Below are 15386 nucleotides of genomic sequence, written 5' to 3' on the forward strand. Positions count from 1 at the left end.
GCCATTGAGACCCCAGCATCAGTTCTTTGTTCATTTGTCTCCCGCTTTCTCCACTTGAGCACTACAGATACCGAGTGTGGTGAGCCTGGTGTGGCTGCCACTCTGACTAGCTCTTGCTTTTCTGATCCTCTTTACGTCACCCCTCTTTCCTTACTTAAGTAAACCCAAGCCAAGAATCAGCGAGATGGAAGACAGCTGTGTGAGAAAAGCGAGCCGCAGTGCAAGACAGTGCGCTGGGTTTTTTTGTTGGTGGTGATGTTGTTGTTGGTACGCTTGGCACGGCACGGGCGGGCCCCAAGTTGCTTTGGGTTATGGTATTTTATCGCAGCAATGGAAACCCTAACTAGGACAGTGACATAACTCCCGATGAGGACCTTGGAGTAGCTGTGACCCTAGCCAGCCTCTGAAAGAATAAAACGGTTTGAATAATAATAATAATAATAATAATAATAAGAATAGAAGAAGAAGAAGAAGAAGAAGAAGAAGCAGGGAGTGGTGGGGAGGAAGGGTTTTGGCTGGAGGGAACATCACTCAGGAACCAATGTTTCATAGAGAAAAAAAATCAATAAAGCTTAGGGTACAAGGAGGAGGACGCTGGTCCGTTTTTTTGCATGGTGATCCTGAGTACAATGCAGTGTGGACACTGGCAGAAGGCCAAGGCTATGGGATTCCATACAGTGAGAAGTTCAGAATGTGAGGACATTAGTTACACGTACATTTAAGCCAAAATCGCTTGTGGGCCTAAGACGATTACAGTAAAATCTCAGTGGAGCATTGGAATTCAGCTAGATGGGTCATCAGGTGAGAATGAGAGGATTGAAAAGTATGCAGTGAAGGACTCACTATGTCAATGAATGATGGGGGAAGTCCTTCTGTGTATATGTTCCTCTTAATCGGTTGATGAATAAAACACTGTGGCCAACAGAGGCAGGGAGATAGGCAGAACTAAGAGATGAGGAGAATTCTGGGAAGTGTATACAGACAGCAGATGCCATGTGAGACCGGGAAAGAAGGACGCACTGGACCCTTCTCCAGTAAGATAAGACCACGTGGAAATACTTAGATTAGTAGAAATGGGTTAATAATTAAGACAGGGCTAGCCAGCCGGGCGTTGGTGGCGCACACCTTTAATCCCAGCACTCGGGAGGCAGAGGCAGGCAGATCTCTGTGAGTTCGAGGCCAGCCTGGTCTACAGAGTGAGTTCCAGGACAACCTCCAAAACAATACAAAGAAACCCTGTCTCAAACAAACAAACAAAAAAACAAAAACAAAGACAGAGCTAGCCAATAAGAACCACAAGCTACCAACCAACAGTTTTATAACTAATATAGCATTCGTGTGTTTATTTGGGACTCCAGGGAGGTGGGATCCTGCTGGTCCGGAAAACTTTCATCAACAAATGAATGGTAGTGTGAAACTGATTATTTATAAAATATTTTAGGTTCTTAGCACTCACTGAGTTCCAAAATTAACTTAATGCATATTAGAATTTAATGAAAAAACAATAAAATAAAAATTGAAAAATAATGTCTACTTTCTATGTGTGGAAACATTTTTTTAGAGCAATAGAATTTCATGTATCAGGGCTGGAGAGAAGGCTCAGTGGTTAAGATCAAGTACTGCTTTTATAGATGATTTGATTTCTGTCACCAGCACCCACATCTGATGGCTTCCAATAATTTGTAACCCCAGTTACAGGGGACCTACCATATTCTTCTGGCCTCCATGCTCACCTGCATGCATGTGATACACATAAACCGATGCAGGCACATACTTGTTACATAAATAAAAACAAATAAACCCTAAAAAAAGAATCTCATGTAGCTGGTCAGTGGTGGCACACACCACTATAATCTATAATCCTAGCACTCAGGAGGCAGAGGCAGGTGAATCTCTGTGAGTTCAAGGTCAGGCTGATCTACAGAATGAGTTCCAGGACAGTCAGGGCTACACAGAGCAACCTGTATCAAAAACCAAACAACATCAACAAAAGCAAAACAAACCAAGAATCTTATGTATCATTGGTGGAATTACGAATTGGTGTAATCATTTAGGAAAGCAACTTGACTACTTTTTCTTTTAGAAATATACGCTAGAGAAAGTTCAGGACACAAGAGATGAGCACAGGAATGTTGATAGCATCACTGTTCAAAAGTTTAGCATTCTGGAAATATCCAAGTCAGTGAAACAATTAAACTGCAGAACCTTCACAAACCAGATACTAAGTAGCAGCAAGAGGAATGACCTAGTGTTTCTGTTAGTATGCTTACATTAAAAACACAGTGCAGGGGACTTGAGAGACCACTTAGAGGTTAAGAGCACTTGCTGTTCTTAGGGAGAAACCACGCCCAATTTCCAGCACACACGTGGCAGCTCACGATGGTCTGTCTATAATTCCAGTTCCAGAGGACCTGGTGCCCTAAAACAAAACAAACAGATGCAAACAATGTTGACTGAAAACCAAACTTCAGAAGCTAATGTAAAAGCTCCATGTTGTATATTTAGTAAAATTGTGACACTATAGGAATAACAAAGAACCAGATCCAGATTTTGACAAAGAGGGAGTATGATTGAAGGTAACACAGAGGGCATATGATCAAAGGTCACACTGGAGATGTCATCTATGTTTGCCCCACTTTATTTCTACAGCTATGTGGTGGGTACATGACTTTTGTTTGTGGCTTTCTGTAACTCTAAGATGTTTTGTAAAATAAATATAAAAGTAATGACCCTTATAAAAAGAAAGCAATATTTAAGTATATAATCTAATTTTTGCCCCAACCTCTCCAACCCACATCCAAAGCTATTATCCAGTAGCAGCTCCATGGACATCCACCCAGAGACCTTCCTACGTATTTACAGGGATTGTGTTTCCTCTAAGTGTCTAGGCTTATTTTATGAATGTCTTTATTTACTTCATACATACTAATACAAATAAGAAACCACTTTACCCATTATTCTGAGTTGCCTTTTTCCACTTTATATCATAGACATTTCTCTGTATGACAGATAGTGCCCTTATATTTAATGGCTGCACTATCTCCCACAGTATGACTGAACTATAATTTAACTATCCTTCAACTAATACATACTTAAATTGTTTCCATTTGTCATTAAAATTCTACAATGAATGTCCCTGGTGAACCTTAAAAGTATTTTTGTATGAAAGATTTCCAGGAGGATGAATTTTAAAAGAAAGACTTCTGAGAATTTATACTTCAAAATGAAAACAGTCCCAAAGGAAATATAGTATATTCTTCTATGTGAAATTAATATATAAAATTCATATACATAAATCACAACTGTACCAAAGTGTAACCAGAAAAAAATAAGCAAAAAGCACCAATAATTTGCAGACAAAAATACAAAAGACTAATAAATATATAGAAGATATTTCAATTATTCTACTTGCGTAATTTAAAAAGTTGTAAGTAATTTCATATTTTTGGTCCATAGACTTAGATAGAATGAGAGAGTAGGTAATGAGACTGGTAATATGGCAGAACATATCTTAATCTACTACAAATTTAATTTGAGGAAATAAAGATGTTGTAGACAACAATTGGGTGCATGTCAGGGCTGTTGGTTTTTCTTTTTTTCCCCTACAACATACTCTAGAATACCAGAAAGGCCCCCAACATTCCATTTGTACAATACAACTCCAATACCCATTGAATCAAGTGTGGGATTTGTACAAAACAACTCCAATACCCATTGAATCAAGTGTGGGTGCCAGCAGATTCCAGTGTTAAGTTCTGGCTCTCTCTCTCTCTCTCTCTCTCTCTCTCTCTCTCTCTCTCTCTCTCTCTCTCTCCCTCCCTCCCTCCCTCCCTCCCTCCCTCCCTCCCTCCCTCCCTCTCTCTCTCTCTCTCTCTCTCTCGCTTTTGGAGCCTGTCCTAGAACAGGATCTTTAAACCAGGCTGGCCTTGAACTCACAGAGATCCCCTTGCCTCTGCTTCCCGAGTGCTGGGATTAAAGATGTGTGCTATCACCGCCCGGCTCTGACTGCTCTCTTAGTTGGAGACACTGCAGAAATAGAGAACGGTAAAAGCCCAAAGGCAAAAGGTAGATGGGAAGCTGGTAAGAAACAAGCCAAGTTAAGGCTGGACATTTATAAGTAAGAAAAAGATTCCGTGTGTGATATATTTGGCAGCTGGATGTCGGGCCCCCAAAAAGTAAAGAGTGAAAAACAACAAAAACAAAAAGAACCAACAGTGCGCGTGCGTGTGTGCGTGCGTGTGTGTGTGTGTGTGTGTGTGTGTGTGTGTGTGTGTGTGTGTGTGTGTGTGTGTAAGTCAGCGTCAGTCCTTCCCTGACTTCTGGGGATTGAACTCAGATCTTACTGCAAGTCCTTCAATACTGAGCCAACCTCCAGCTACCAGTGCTTGTTTTTAGAATTTTTTTTAATATAAATACTTTGATCTTTTTGCCAGTGGATTTGTTAAATGGGTCAGCAACCTTTCAAATCTGAGAATATATACTTTCTTCACTTAGAAATATCATCAAAAAGAATGTTTTCAGATACTGTGACTACAGCTTCTTCCTTTCTTTCCCAAGCTCTTTAAATCCTATTTCTCCAGAAAGTCTTCTTCTGTTATTAGCAGGAGGTTGGTTGGATCCTTGCTGTGATCTTACCCTACCAGCCAGGAGTCCTCACCAAAAAAAGGAGTGTCAAGAGAAAGGAGCTTCAAGAGCAGCATGGTTTCTGTGTTTTGTTTGTTGGATTTTTTTTTTCAGTTTTTTGAGACAGGGTTTCTCTGTGTAACCCTGGCTGTCCGGGAATTTATTCTGTAGACCAGGCTGGTCTTGAAATCATCCTCCTGCCTCTGCCTCCCAAGTGTTGGGAATAAAGGCATTCACCACATGGCCCAGGGAATCATGGGTTCTGTATGTTCTACACCATGCTCAGACTGTGTAGATCCTTGGGAGGGAGAAGCAACAAAATGGGAATTTTAGTGTCTCTCTCCTACCCAAGCATTAAGTGGGTAGATGACCTTGGAAAGTGAAACATGTTTTCTGTCTCTTGGTTTCTGCATCTGTAGGGCAGGGTACCAGTGCTCACACAAATGGGTTATTTTGAGGATTAGACAACATATTATGTCCAAACTGTAAATTGTCTGCTGAGGTCACTAGCTCATAGTGTTCAAAAAATATGAGGGAGTTCATGTTGACATTGATGGGAGGTGTGATCTATTGTTTCTACTTTCTTTCTGCAATGATTCTCATATAGGATTTGACCTCTATGTCTTTAATGATGAAAACAGTACTATCTTTCTCTTCAATTACTTGGATGTGTCATCTGCAAATAGATACAGTGTGAAGAGGCTTAGCCTTTGGAAGAACTGCATTCCAATTATGATTCAATTGGTTAATAGCTGTCTGGCATTGGGAAACCTTCTTGAGTCTAAGTTTTTAAAAGATAAATTGCCAAAGAATGTACCATTAAGTGCTACCTATGAAAGTACACTAAATAGCTATGCATGTTTGCTGTTATTATTACTATTACTAGTATCATATGAGATTATATGCATGAGCCAGGCATAGTAGCACATGCCTTTAGTTCAGTTACTTGGGAGTCAGAGGCAAGCAGATCTCTGAGTTCGAGGCTAGCCTGGTCTACATATTAATACATAACGAGACTCTGTCCCAGAAAACAAAATTACATACATTGTTTTTGTAGATTTATTTTACAAAATATTTTATATGTATGAATTATGTGTATGTATGCATGTCTGTCACTAGTTTTGTGTTTCATACCCACAGAAACCAAAAGAAGGTATTATTAGATGCTCAAGAAACTGGAGAGAGGTGGTTGTGAGCCACAACATGGGTACCAGGAATCAAACCTGGGTCTTTTGCAAGACCGGCAATTACTCTTTATTGCTGAGTCAACTGTACAGCCCCAAGCCCATAATTCTTAAGATATCTGCTTTGAGTCTAAACTTGAAAATTTAATTACATGAGTCAATTAAGCTTGATAAATTAGACTAGAGAAGAATTCCTAGCAGGGTCACTTTAACTGATTCCCTCATGTATAAGATTAGATTTCATCTAAATATTTCACTTATTTCAATGTGTAGGAAACCTTACAATTAGCCAGGCATTGGTGGTGCATGCCTTTAATCGCAGCCCTCAGGAGGCAGAGGCAGGGGATCTCTGTGAGTTTGAAGCCAGCCTGGAGTACAACAGCTAGTTCCGACAGCCTCCAAAGCATTACAGAGAAACCCTGTCTGGAAAAAACAAAAAAAAAAAAAACCAAAACAACAACAACAACAACAAAAAAAACCCTTTATAATTAAGGCTTAAAAGTAAGGAGAGCCTTGCTTTTGTCACTAGTCTGAATTCTTTGGGGGAGTAACCCACAGAAATCTAACTCTAAGGTGATTTAATAAGCAAGGGAATTGACTGGTTTGTGACCATGAAACACATGAGCTTCAGCCACTACTGGATCCAGCAGTTCTAAAGTTGAAACACTTTTGTCAAGTTTATTCCAAATGGCTGGCTTCTTACAAGACCCAGCTGTAAGGTAGTTCCAACTTTAGTCACTTCTATGCTTTATGATCCCAACAGTTAAAATGTTGGAGAAGATGCAATTGACCTCTGAGTCATATACCCACTTCCCCAGAGGGAATGAAGAGGGAATCATCAGGGTCAACAATTCCTCCAGGATCACATGAAGCAGGGGAGGGTGTGGTCCTCCTAGGGATTGAAAGGAGAGGGAGGGAAGCAGATACCCATCACACTAAGGTTGGCTAGACTATCACTAAAGGTCAGGATACGCCTAGAAAACAGAGCCTTGGTTCTTTTTCTGGGACACAATCTCTCTGTGTAGTTCAGTGTCATGTGGCTGTTGCCTTTAGGTTGAAGGTTCCCTTATGGAGGGCAGAGAAAGGTTGGTCAGTATCAGAAAGTAAACAAAACACTTAAAGCCTAGAAAGTAAACCAAATTCATTAGGCTCAGGAGACTCCTGAAGGTTACAAGACTCACAATGCCCCTCCCCAAGGTTATAGCTGATAGACAGTTGATGGGGAGAGCAGAGTTTCTGGTTGTCTGTGCAATCTACAAATTGTGCAGGTAGCTCCACCGATGCTGTTGTGTATTGAGTCCTAAACTGGGGTGGGGTGCTTTGATGTTGCAGCTGCTTTTGAGGCAACCAAGTTCAAGTTCTTATGAACAATCCTTCACCTGTAATCCTGTAAGTAATCCTAATAAACTCAGTTTCACTAGACTTGGGTGGGAAACAATTCAAATGTACATTTAATATAATATCTTAAAATTGTCCCCAGGTTTGTTGAAAATACTACAGGACGGATTCAAACATCTCTACATGTTTTGAAACTCATCTCAACTGTAGGCTGAGTGACCTGCAGGTTGGAGAGATTGCCAGAGTACTAAAGGGACTACCCCAGTGGTCTTCTGATCTAGGGTGGAAACTTCAGGAATATAATTATCCCTCCTCTCCCTCCTCCTGGAACTGAGCAGAGATACCTGTCTGATCTGCTTCATCAAATGGGTGCCATAGCCTGCTAGCAAAGTTTCTTCCTAGAGATAACGGTGATCTCCTTGCATACAAGCTCGTTGGGGTGGAAGTCATTACCCAGGTGCAGGCAGTACTTTCCGATCTGGACAGCCTTCTTCACAGTGTGAATGTGGCCCGTGATGTCAGGTCCTAGGAAAGGAGAGGATTCATTTCTTTCTAAAAATATTAATTACACATAAAGGATTTCATTATGACCCTTTAACACATGTACATAATGCATTTGGAGCCTATTCACATATATCCCCATCCTTGTCCTCCTTTTTCCTCCTGTTTCTTTCCTCAGTGAGAGCCTCTTCTAACTTCCCGTCTTGTTGTTTTCCTTCTTCTTCTTATGGTGGCCCAGTGAATTTCATTAGTGTTGTTTGCAGGACCCTGGCCACCTTACCAGAGCCTATACCACCACAGAAAATGTCTCTCCCTTCCTCTACCAACCATTAACTTTGTATATAAATCACCAGGAGTGGTGAAGCCCCATGTACCCCTCCCAATCCATAATGGTGCAAACATCTCAAGGAGTGTAAGTGGACAAATGCAGACGTTACATGGTTAATCACTGATTAACAAGGGTCCTGATGCTAGCTTGACATTTTTTGAGATGGACCCCGATTTGTACTGCAGGACAATTTTTAAAAATACAATCTTGTGATTACTTCTTTGAGAATTTCATACATGCATATGTGAATTTTGGTCATATTCACTCTCACTCTCCTGTGACTCCTCTAGATTTACTTTACACCCTCTATCCTTCACCCCCATTTTCATGTCCCCTTTAAAATTTTGTGTATAACACCACAAGTCTTATGCTGCTCCCATCCTCATGGGTGTGGGGGACGACCAGTGAGATCAGTGAGGAAACATGCTTGACCTACCAGGGGCCACACCCTTGAAGAGAATTGACTCTCCCACCCCTGGAGTCACTTCTTTGACCTGTCCTGGTGCCCCGCCTGGGGTAAATTTGTTCACTTTTCCCTGGAAAAGGTCACACAACATCTCAGGCTGGCTTCAGACTCTCTGCAACACAAGCTGGCCTGTACTTACCATCCCCCCCCTCCCGACCTCAGTCTCCCAAGTGCTGGAATTATAGGTATATGCCACCATGCCCAGCCCCTAACAGGTAAACTGAGAGCAAAAATAGTTTGAACCTCCTAGAAATGAAGATAGAGATCAACTGATCTTTTTTTTAAGCTATTCTTTTTTTTTTTAACTTTCAGAAACATATGGATATTGTAAAACGCAACCCTGCTGTTGCTAATGAATGCTCCCACACACGTTCTATCACTTAGCGTGGAAGTGCATGCCTTTGCTTTCCCGGCTCCTGGTCTTCTTCCTGCCACAGGAGGTATGCCAGAATAAAGTCATGAAGGTCAGTGCGGGGCGGGGAACTTAAGTTTCTAGATGAATAAAGTCTTAAAAGGAAAAGGATGATTTTGGTAATAGTTAATTGTTAAACAGTTAACATGCCAGGCACTGTAGTAAATACAGAACTTCATTTATGTCTTTACACAAAGCCCTGAGTTAGGCTGAGTCTCTGCTTATTTATCTGTGAGGAAACCAAGACCAGGGCAGAGCTGGGTGGCCTCTGGCCCCAGCGCCTACATCCTCATTACACTTATAATTAGGGATAACTTCAGTATCATTTAGTTGTGCAAACTGACAATTTCACAAGTCAAAGTATTTCTTGGTACATTATTTTGTGGTTTATTCTCTGTGAAATAAAGTATACTTGAAGCTTTCTTTCTTTTCTTTCTTTTGGGGGGTGTGTGGTTTCGAGACAGGGTTTCTCTGTGGCGTTGGAGGCTGTCCTGGAACTCACTCTCTAGACCAGCCTGGCCTCCAACTCACAGAGATCCCACTGCCTCTGCTCCCGAGTGCTGGGATTAAAGGCGTGCCCCACCAACGCTAGGCTGAATCTTTCTTTTCTTGATTTCTTTTGGAGACAAGGTCTCACACTGGACCCTGTGCTCCCCCGTTGGCCACACCACCTGGCCAGTGAAGTCTGAGAGCCCACCTACCTGCCCTTCTTGTGCTAGGGTTGCAGATGCCATTGATCACACATAGATTATTAATTTTTTTTAATGTGGGTGTTGAGGTTTTGAACTGAGGTCTTATACTTTCAGAGCAGGCACTTTATGGACTGAGTCAGCTCTTCCCTCCCCCTCTTCCCCATTAGTGATAAAGCCTCTGTCCCTTCCCGGATCCATCATGGACATTCAAAATAAGACAGTGCAAAGGTCCTCAGATAGTCACTTCTATCGGTTTAGATTACAGCTCAGGCTGCTAAGCAGACAACTAGAGCACATAACCATTTAAACCTTAAGCCATAATTAGTCACCTTAGCCACACAGAAAGCTGTAAAAGAGCTACAGCCTTTGAAGTACATCTGAAAATGTAACAGCAGTAATAAAATTATGACTCAAGGAAATGTCACTGAACAGGGTGTTTCCCAGTGGGTAAATGCAGCTCAAAGAAATACGACATCAGTTCCTCAGGCACCATAGCAGTATGGATTATTCCCATCTCTTGTCCTAAGAAAACAGCTGTTGCCACAGCTGTCCCAGGCTTCTCACCTCAGCCCATAGCCAGCTTCATGGACTCCTGCCTCCCGCCCCCAGTGCATTAGATTACTTTACCTCTGAAGACCATGTCTAATAGATAATCAGCTCGATGATGCTTCAGTTTGTCTTAGCATTTCTGTAGCTGATTAGTTAGCTACCACTTGATACCCTGTATCTTCTAATCACCTGGTCAACCTGCCAACAGATTCCTGATAAACTCAGCTTTGAGATCTGGATAGTGAAAGCTTACATGTGGTAAAAAAAATGAACTGAATTTTGTCACTTGATAATGACCTCCCCATGGCTATCATGTTTCCCTTTTCATAGCTAGAAGAGTAGTATCAAAATTTGTTAATGTACTACTATTGGCATATTTTTGGGAGCACATATTCTAAATATGTTTATTTGCTCATAAAATAGGCACATATTACCTTATTTATCTTATGACTCAGTCATAACACTTGCACATAGGACATAGTTCACTGTTGGTGATGGTGGATATAAATGTACATTACAAATAGTTTTTAATAGTTTTTAACAATTTTGCTATTTAAGTTAAAATACGGTTGGACTTATTAGATGGTCATTTTAACTCTGAAGGAGGGCTGTCAAACATTTTATTATAGTCTCAGTCCTAGTATTTGCTTGTTCTGTGGTTCCTTTGTGAGCCTCTTTTAAGGCCATTTGTCTGCTTTGTGGGTTTAGTTTAATTAAGCCTAGACAATACACTCATAGAATCCAGCAAACACGGGATGTCACAACAGGTAAAAGAGACCCTTTGAGCTATCCTCTGGGGATGGGCACTGCCTACTTTTCCCAGGGGACATCTATGCTGCTCTAGGCCAATGGGCTATTCCATGGACTGAGTGCAGGACCATTCATTCTGTATATAAAATATTGAGCTTAATGCTTTTTAAATTTAAGCATAGATGCCCTTGTTATTTTTTTCTTCTGCATTGCAAGTGGATTGCCTAGCACTATCCTTGGAGTACACTCCACTTCCCCTGGGATCTAGAGATCTCCTTATGAAATTATTGGTCCAGGGAACAAACCTCATATAAGCAAGGATGCTTCCACATTAAAAAGACCTGCTCATTTCAGTTGCTCAGCTATTTTATAGAAAATGAAATGTCTTTGAAATGAATTGTCTTTATAGACATCCATAATTTGCAAGCAAAATCCTCACTCTACAAAATGTGAAATGTTCTAAGCAACAGCTGTGAGCATTTCAAACGTGCACTACTTTTTAACGGTTCAACTGTTGCCAAGGGAAATTGAGTTGGCTTCAAAATCTTTCTTCGTTTTAATTTTGCATTTACCAATCAGACATTGCGGAAACAGGCTCTGCTTGGCTAGGATATTAAACATTTCTGAAGACTGAGGTATGAGAATATAAGTTACTTGAAGGCAGGAAGTAGACATGAATTCTATACAATTATGCAGCCTAGGGTAATGAACTTTACTAGAGTAAAAATGGATACTCAGCCAGTCAGCAGCTAATTGTCCGGAGTCAATAGGGGGAGCCTGCTTTCATTTAAGCCATCTTTCTGTGTTTCCCATTTCAGTTCAGGGCAGTAACATTCGCTTTCATAGCACAGAATTATTTTTCTACCCAAGTGGATAGAAATTTGCAACAGACGACATAACCAAGAAGCTCGAATGCATTGTTATCACTTGTGCTTATGATAGAGCTTTATATATGTATATTCCCTAACTGTACAGAACACGTGACATGATACTGAGAGGGAAAAGTAGGCTACAGGATGAAGCATTCTAGTTTCAAAGAGAATATGTAATGATATACATAATATGAAATAATAAAAACTACTAATAGTACAACAAAATGATAGTGATTAGCACGGGTTGATGGATGAGTATTATTTCTTTTGTATGTCCCCTTCCAGTTTTCCAATTTTGAGCAACTGGTAGTTTGATGCTTGCAATTAGTTATTAAGGATTTTTCTTTTCCATAACAAATGTATGCAGTTTGCATTCAAATTGACTGACAGTCTAAGAATATTCTCTGGAAATGTATCATTTGGCCTAAGGCTCACCAAAGATGCAAAACCACATATGTAAGTATTTTAGTACTCGTTCTAGATAGAGGTAAGTCATCTCTATAAACTCAGACTCAAACTGTCAATTAAAATCTGTCAAATTGGGGGCTGGGTATTTCAGAGCCCAGACACAGCGAATGCGGGCAATCTGAATGCGAGGCTGCAGTGTGGTGACAGCGTTCCCATCTGCAGAAGTGACCGGAGCGCTGGTCTCTACCGAGATCGGAGGGGCAAGAGGCTGATAATCAGAACTGACTTTTGGGGGGTTACGAGACCAGGTGAGAGCCCAAACCGTGGCCAGGCCTCCCACCCGCTGAGCGGAGGCCACTGGGGGCTTTTCGGCCGGCTTCCAGGGCCGCGACGACACGAGTGGCACCGGGGAGCGCTGGGTCCGTGCTGAGCGGGGCTCTGCGGGCTGAACCGTGAGGCACCGGGGCTGCCGCCCTGTGGCCCTCGGAATCCCCAGTGAAGACGCTCGCCGTCCACAGGGTCCCGCCGTGCTGAAGCTCCAGCTTCGGACGCGCCCGCCGCGATCTTCTCAGGCCCAGCAGTTCCCCACTTCAGACGCCCTGGCGGAAGTGGCGGCCTGGCCGCCCGAGCTCGCGGCTGCATCCGGGTCCCCGGCGCCTCGCCCAATCGTTGGCCTCGTCTCTCCACACCCCTCCTGTTTCTCCGCCCCTCCCCGCGCCGCCAATCCCCGAACGGGTCTCAGCCGAACCTGCTAGCCGGAGAGTGAAGGCGCTCGAGGACCAATGAAGTCTCGCTTCCCGTTTGAAGTCTCCAGTGGGCGGGCGTCGGAGGCGGGCTCTGCCAGCCAGGAGGTTCGGTTGCGTGTGTGCCATGGACTCAGCCGCCCGGTGATATTGACAATAGGAGAGAGAAAGGGGCATTGACGGGGACCTTGCGCGGGTAGCGAACGGCGGCTCTGGCAGCGGCGGCTCCGGCGGCTCCAGCTCCTCCTCCCGACTCCCGCGCTCGCTGCCGCTGCAGATCCAGGCTTCCTCCCTCCTCCCCCTCCCCGCGTCGCCGCCGCCGCCGCCGCCGGGTCCGGTGCAACGAGCAGAGGCGCCGCCCGCCGGGAATGTGAACGAAGAGCCGCCGGCCGAGCCGCAACCGGGTCGGTGCCGATTTGATGGGACGGGCCCGCGGGGGAGGTTCGTGAGGCCGCCGCTGCCACTGCCGGAGCGCTGAGGGTTGGGGCCAGCCGAGAGGCCTAGAAGCACCGCCGCCACCGCGGAACCGGAGGGACGTCGCCCCGGACTGCCGTAGCCCGGGGCTCTCCGCCGCTGCCCGGACCTCCCCCTGTGCGTCCCGGGCCGCCGCCCGCCCCCGCCGCGGCCCCTAGCCTGCCGCCCGCCCCGCGCAGCCACAGATCATCTTTGATTCTTCCCCAGGAGCTTCAAGGTAACTTCAGCTCCCGGTCCCGCGGCTTGCCTCCCGGGGAACCTGCGGAGCGGCGGGTTCGGGAAGGCCAGGCCCGGGCCGCGGAGGGGTGCGGCGGGGTGGGGTGCGCGGGAGCTAGCGCCCGGCCCACTTGTCTGATCTACCTGCAGAGGCTTTGGGGGCCAACACCTCTCTTCCACTCTGCCTTCCCGACCCTTTTCCCTCCCGCTTTTGAGGCGTTTTCTTGCCCCCCCATCCACTGGCGGGGGCGGGGGAGCAGCGAGGAAGAGTCCGTGGCCGCGCAGCTTCTCCAGGGCTTGGGGTTTATGTGAACATACCTACAGACAAACAGGCCACTTCCCTGATCCCTTCCTTCCCCTTGGAAAAGCCCCGGTTGCCTGCTGTTTGGAGAATGCGAAAGCTTCGGGCGCAGTGGCCCAGGTGAAACCTGTTTCTCTGGGCTTTGCAGGGACCCCGCTGTTATCAGTTCTGCAATGCTTCCGAGTTGAGGAGATCCTTGACATTTATTCAGAGCTGTGCGCATAAGAGGCAAATGATTAAAAAGAAAGCTACCTATAGATCATCGTTAAAGAGAGACACAATGAGTGATGAAGGAACGAGGTTTGCAGAAATCTTGTGTTCCTAGGGTTAGAATGAAATCTAAATAATCACATATGAGATCACCATATATATCCCTAAATTTACACCGTACAAGTATGATGTAGAACTTCTTGCTGATGGGATCATTATATTTTGAAGTAATCTGACATTTTCGACAGCATTTATAATTTACAATTCTGGTTTTATCTGTCACATTATATTTATAACCAAATTAGACAGTTAACAAAACAAAATAACTTTCTAATGAAAGAACCAAGAAGTCTTCAAAATTTCCAAACTAAACCTCAACGTTGTTCACTCCTCTGCCTCATGTTTGTTATTTTTATTGGATCCAGGTAATTCAGATGATTGTTTAGCCTTACAAATTGGGGAGGCAACTGTTTTACTCTTCGTGGAAGTTACAAAAGCACTTGTCTTAGGTGTCGGTGTGACAGCTGAGTAATTGTGTTTTAGCACTTCGTTGTATGCATTCTGTCTATCCAGTCTGCCATTAATCTTGCATGACGCTTCAGTGCCACCTGGATGATGACATCTGTTTGGTGAATGAGGCTGAGCTTAATGCTTGGGACTTTTAGCATCTATCCTTTTGAATAATTTTAGAAGATTAAAAAAAATTGTAGAAAGCTGTTCTGTCAGTTCCATCGCTTTGATGGAACACAACAACATTTGAACCTAAACTTGACTTCATCTTTGAAGGCTATGAAGTTTTGTTTTCAGTTCAGCTTGGTGCTAGGTTTTATTACAGTTTTATTTATTAAGCTTAAATAATTTAAGATGGCTTCACTTAAGAAGACTTTTTTGAAATAATTTTAATTATGCCTCTTGTGTGTTCTCTTTCAAGTAATCTAGCCTGTCCTCATTTGTGGTGTGGTAGCTCGTAGTAGCAATTGCAGCACACGGCACTGAAAGTCCTGCTTAGAAAGTGTCAGTAATGTGCATTTCACCTAGTTGTCAGATACAGATGGTGAAGTAGTTTGTTTTGTTTTGTTTGCTTGTTTTTTTGGGACAGAATTTCCTCTCACTGTGTCCCAGGATGGCCTCACACTTGCTATGTGTAGCCTAGTCTGGCCTTGAACTCATTACCTTTCCTGCCTTAACCTCTTTGAGTTGGGATGACTGAGTACCACACCTGGCTTCATTTATGTAGATTCTTGAAGAGCAGAAAGGGTTTTAGCCCATTCATAATATTAAATATGTCGGGAAAATGTTTCTATGGACATTTTCCAGCT

General features: G+C 43.5%; 2 protein-coding genes across 3 annotated transcripts in view; one reads left to right on the forward strand and one right to left on the reverse strand.

Moving 5' to 3' along the window:
• Positions 1 to 1935: 1935 nt before the first annotated feature.
• LOC121139415 (translation initiation factor IF-2-like) lies at positions 1936 to 14735 on the reverse strand. Its single transcript, XM_040743297.1, has 5 exons — positions 14676 to 14735; positions 12410 to 13499; positions 7490 to 7670; positions 3937 to 4026; positions 1936 to 2419 (listed from the first exon to the last, which is right to left on the reverse strand). The coding sequence occupies exons 1-2, from the start codon at positions 14733 to 14735 to the stop codon at positions 12714 to 12716; spliced, it is 846 nt and encodes a 281-aa protein (XP_040599231.1). The 3' UTR covers positions 1936 to 2419; positions 3937 to 4026; positions 7490 to 7670; positions 12410 to 12713.
• The window catches only part of Ppp2r5e (protein phosphatase 2 regulatory subunit B'epsilon), a 138450-nt gene continuing 136467 nt past the window's right edge, over positions 13404 to 15386 (forward strand). The window contains exon 1 of one of the 2 annotated variants that reach the window (XM_040742919.1): positions 13404 to 13557. The gene's annotated coding sequence lies outside the window, so the exon portion shown is untranslated. The remainder of the gene's footprint in view (positions 13558 to 15386) is intronic. The other variant, XM_040742920.1, reaches the window with a different exon arrangement.

This window comes from Mesocricetus auratus, unplaced genomic scaffold, assembly GCF_017639785.1.
Source record: "Mesocricetus auratus isolate SY011 unplaced genomic scaffold, BCM_Maur_2.0 Super-Scaffold_15014, whole genome shotgun sequence".
Lineage (NCBI taxonomy): Eukaryota > Metazoa > Chordata > Mammalia > Rodentia > Cricetidae > Mesocricetus > Mesocricetus auratus.

Coding starts and splice junctions, on each gene's coding strand:
- LOC121139415 (XM_040743297.1), bottom strand. CDS start 14,735: ATGCTAAAAGTCCCAAGCATTAAGCTCAGCCTCATTCACCAAACAGAT. Junction 13,500..14,675: donor AAACAGATGTCATCATCCAG/GTGGCACTGAAG, acceptor GGCGGGCGGCAG/GCTAGGGGCCGCGGCGGGGG.